Raw genomic sequence first — 3,095 nt, 5'->3', positions numbered from 1 at the left:
AGCTGACCGCATCATGCTATAGCCCCATGGTGCGCAAACTAGGGGTCGCGACCCCTGTGGGGGTCGCCAGAAGTTTTTTGGGGGTTGCCAAATTTTTATGAAATGCATTATGCCTGCATGCTGCATACCATACAGTGTACTGTACATATAGAGTGAAGCGCCGTCACTCACTGTTTAATTGCAATTTCATGCTGTTCACTCTTTCTTTGACCGTAATGCGTAATGTATGTAAAGTGTGAAGACGCAAATTTTTCACTCCGGTAGATGGCGCTCTCTTCGCGATAATTCGCCAGTTTTACTAAAAAGCGCTTATTTGTCCGACGTATTGATGTTGTACGTACTGTGTCGGACGGTGCGCACTGAGCATGCGCACCGTACGAGATGAAGTGGTAATCAAGGGCTGTGGTAGTCATCTTGTAGACATGCGTACCGAGCCAAGGCCAACCAAGCCATAAAAGAAGAGATAAGATAAGTGAAGCATTAAGCATACCAAGCCAAACAAAGGAACAAAGCCACAATCCTCAAAGGCCAACCAAACGACCAAAAATTATCGCTGAATGTTTTACTGCGCGTTTCCATGTAAAGTTGTAGCATGTAGCAGTTGACCTGCAATTGTTTTAGTTTCTCCTCGAGTTTTTTCATGTGACGTTGTGTAATTATGATTTTGTATATTTTTATCCGGCTTTACTACTCTTTGTTATCAGGTATGTACTATCATTAGAGAAAGATCTCTGTTAATTTTATTGAATTTCTCGAAAAAAATGATAAAAAAAATATATTATTTGTTTTAGTTAAAAAAATTTAACCCCTATCTTCATAATGGATAAATGGGTAATACGTACACCAGGTACAGTACATCTTCAGCTAACAAACGAACAAATACTGATGAGGAGTCGCAAAATACTGAACTAAATGCCCTATCTAAAAAAATAAGAAAATACAATGAGGATTTTATTAAGTATGGTTTTACATTTTGTGTTGTTGGTGATGAAGAACGCCCGATATGTGTCATTTGCAACGAAAAATTAGCAAATGAGAGCATGAAACCAGCTAAATTAAAAAGGCACCTGGAAACTAAACATAAAGAACTTCAAAATAAACATGCCGATTTTTTTCAAAGACGAGCTGAAAATCTGAAAATTCAAAGTGCACATTTAAAGAAATTTACAACAATACCTCAGAAAGCATTACGAGCTTCTTTAGAAGTTTCTTATCTAATAGGAAAAACAATGAAACCCCATACAATTGGAGAATCCCTTATCCTTCCTGCAGCAACCAAGATGACATCAATTATGCATGGCGATAAATATGGAGATGAACTAAAAACAATACCATTATCAAGAGATACCGTGTCTCGGCGGATTTCCGAAATGTCACGAAATATCGAGTCAGAAGTCATAAAACGCATACAAAATTCATCTGTATTTGCTTTACAACTGGACGAGACTACCGATATTACTAAAATGTCACAACTAATTATTTACGTTAGGTTTATTTTTAATGAAGATATAACAGAAACGTTTTTATGTTGCAAAAGTTTGGAAGGAAAAACAACTGGAGAAAAAATATTCGAAGTAATAAATGAATATTTTGAAGCAAAGTCCCTTACCTGGGCAAACTGTGTTGCGGTTTGTACTGATGGTGCTGCAGCATTAACAGGTTCGAATAAAGGGCTCAGAGGCTTAATTCAGAAAGTGGCGCCTCATATGGTATTTAATCACTGTATGATTCATCGGCAAGCTCTTGTTGCAAAAGATATGGATGAAGAGTTGCACAACATATTACAAGACGCTGTTAGTTCAATTAACTACATTAAATGCAACAGCCTCAACAGCCGTCTCTTTTCAATACTTTGCAATGAGATGGGCTCAACGTATGAGAGATTACTGTTACACACCGAAGTCAGATGGCTTTCACGTGGGAAAATACTACGACGGATATTTGATTTGAGAAATGAAGTGTACATGTTTTTAATCGAAAAGAAACATAGATTGGCAAGTTATTATACCAATGAAGTTTGGCTAGGGAAGCTGAGCTATTTAGTTGATATTTTCGAAAAACTTAACGACTTAAATTTGAGCTTGCAGGGTGAGAATTCAACTATCATAACTTCAGCCAGTAAAATTCAAGCTTTTAAGAATAAGCTTAGTCTCTGGCAAACTGAACTGAATAAAAACGACACCGACATGTTCCCTTGCTTTAACGATTTTATCAAGGAAAATAATATAGATATACAGTCAAACCTGTTTTTATGCGGGGGATAGGGACCGCATTAAAAAAAACGCATAAAAAAAATCTCACGAAACTTCACGAATGGCTGTAAATAATAGTTTTCGCAACACAATTAAAAAAATAATTTTTTTATGCGGTCAACAGGGACCGCATAAAAAAAGTCTCACATAGAAAATAACTCAAAACCGTACGAAATAGAATTTATTGACAACAGATGTCAGCACTTGACTGCATCGTCTGGTCTATCGTCTGTTTTACATATTTTTGTCCAGGTTGTGTTTTGTTGACTTAAAAAGTAAATTATTTCATTTTTCGCATATTCATGCAATAATATTACTATAATAAGTGCATTTATGCTATAATAAGTTTATTTAGCTATAATAAGTCAACGTAAGACATGACGAATCGCACGAGACTAGTCGCCAACTATACCGCACAAATTAAAAATTCGCATTAAAAAAATCGCACAAATAAAAATCGCACATAAAAAGAGCGCATAAAAACAGGTTTGACTGTATTTACATTTAAAAACATCATTTCCAATCACATTGAAAAGTTAAAGGAAAATTTTTCGAGAAGATTCAAGGATTTTCCTGAAAACGATCTTGGTTGGATTCGTGATCCATTTTCCTACGACATATGCAGTTCAACTCTTCAAATTAGTGAGAAAGAGCAATTGATAGATTTAATTAGTGATTATACTCTTCGAAATCAATTTAAGACTCAGCCTTGCCAAAAATTTTGGCTATCCGTCGAGAAGCAATATCCCGTTTTATACAAGAATGCCATCAGAGTTTTAATACAATTTGCATCAACGTATTTATGTGAAACTGGATTTAGCAAACTAGTTTCAATAAAAACTA

General features: G+C 35.5%; 1 protein-coding gene across 1 annotated transcript; it reads left to right on the top strand.

The window, feature by feature from the left end:
- Window positions 1-827: 827 nt before the first annotated feature.
- On the top strand, window positions 828-1,793 carry LOC136971005 (protein FAM200B-like; the record flags this gene model as incomplete). The annotated part of the gene is made up of 1 exon (XM_067265488.1): window positions 828-1,793. A coding segment is annotated over exon 1 (966 nt), but the record flags the coding sequence as incomplete, so codon positions are not given.
- Between the last annotated feature and the right edge of the window lie 1,302 nt (window positions 1,794-3,095).

This window comes from Centruroides vittatus, unplaced genomic scaffold (assembly GCF_030686945.1).
Source record: "Centruroides vittatus isolate TY-2023 unplaced genomic scaffold, ASM3068694v2 contig_225, whole genome shotgun sequence".
Lineage (NCBI taxonomy): Eukaryota > Metazoa > Arthropoda > Arachnida > Scorpiones > Buthidae > Centruroides > Centruroides vittatus.
This window is presented reverse-complemented; position numbering and strand designations above follow the sequence as displayed.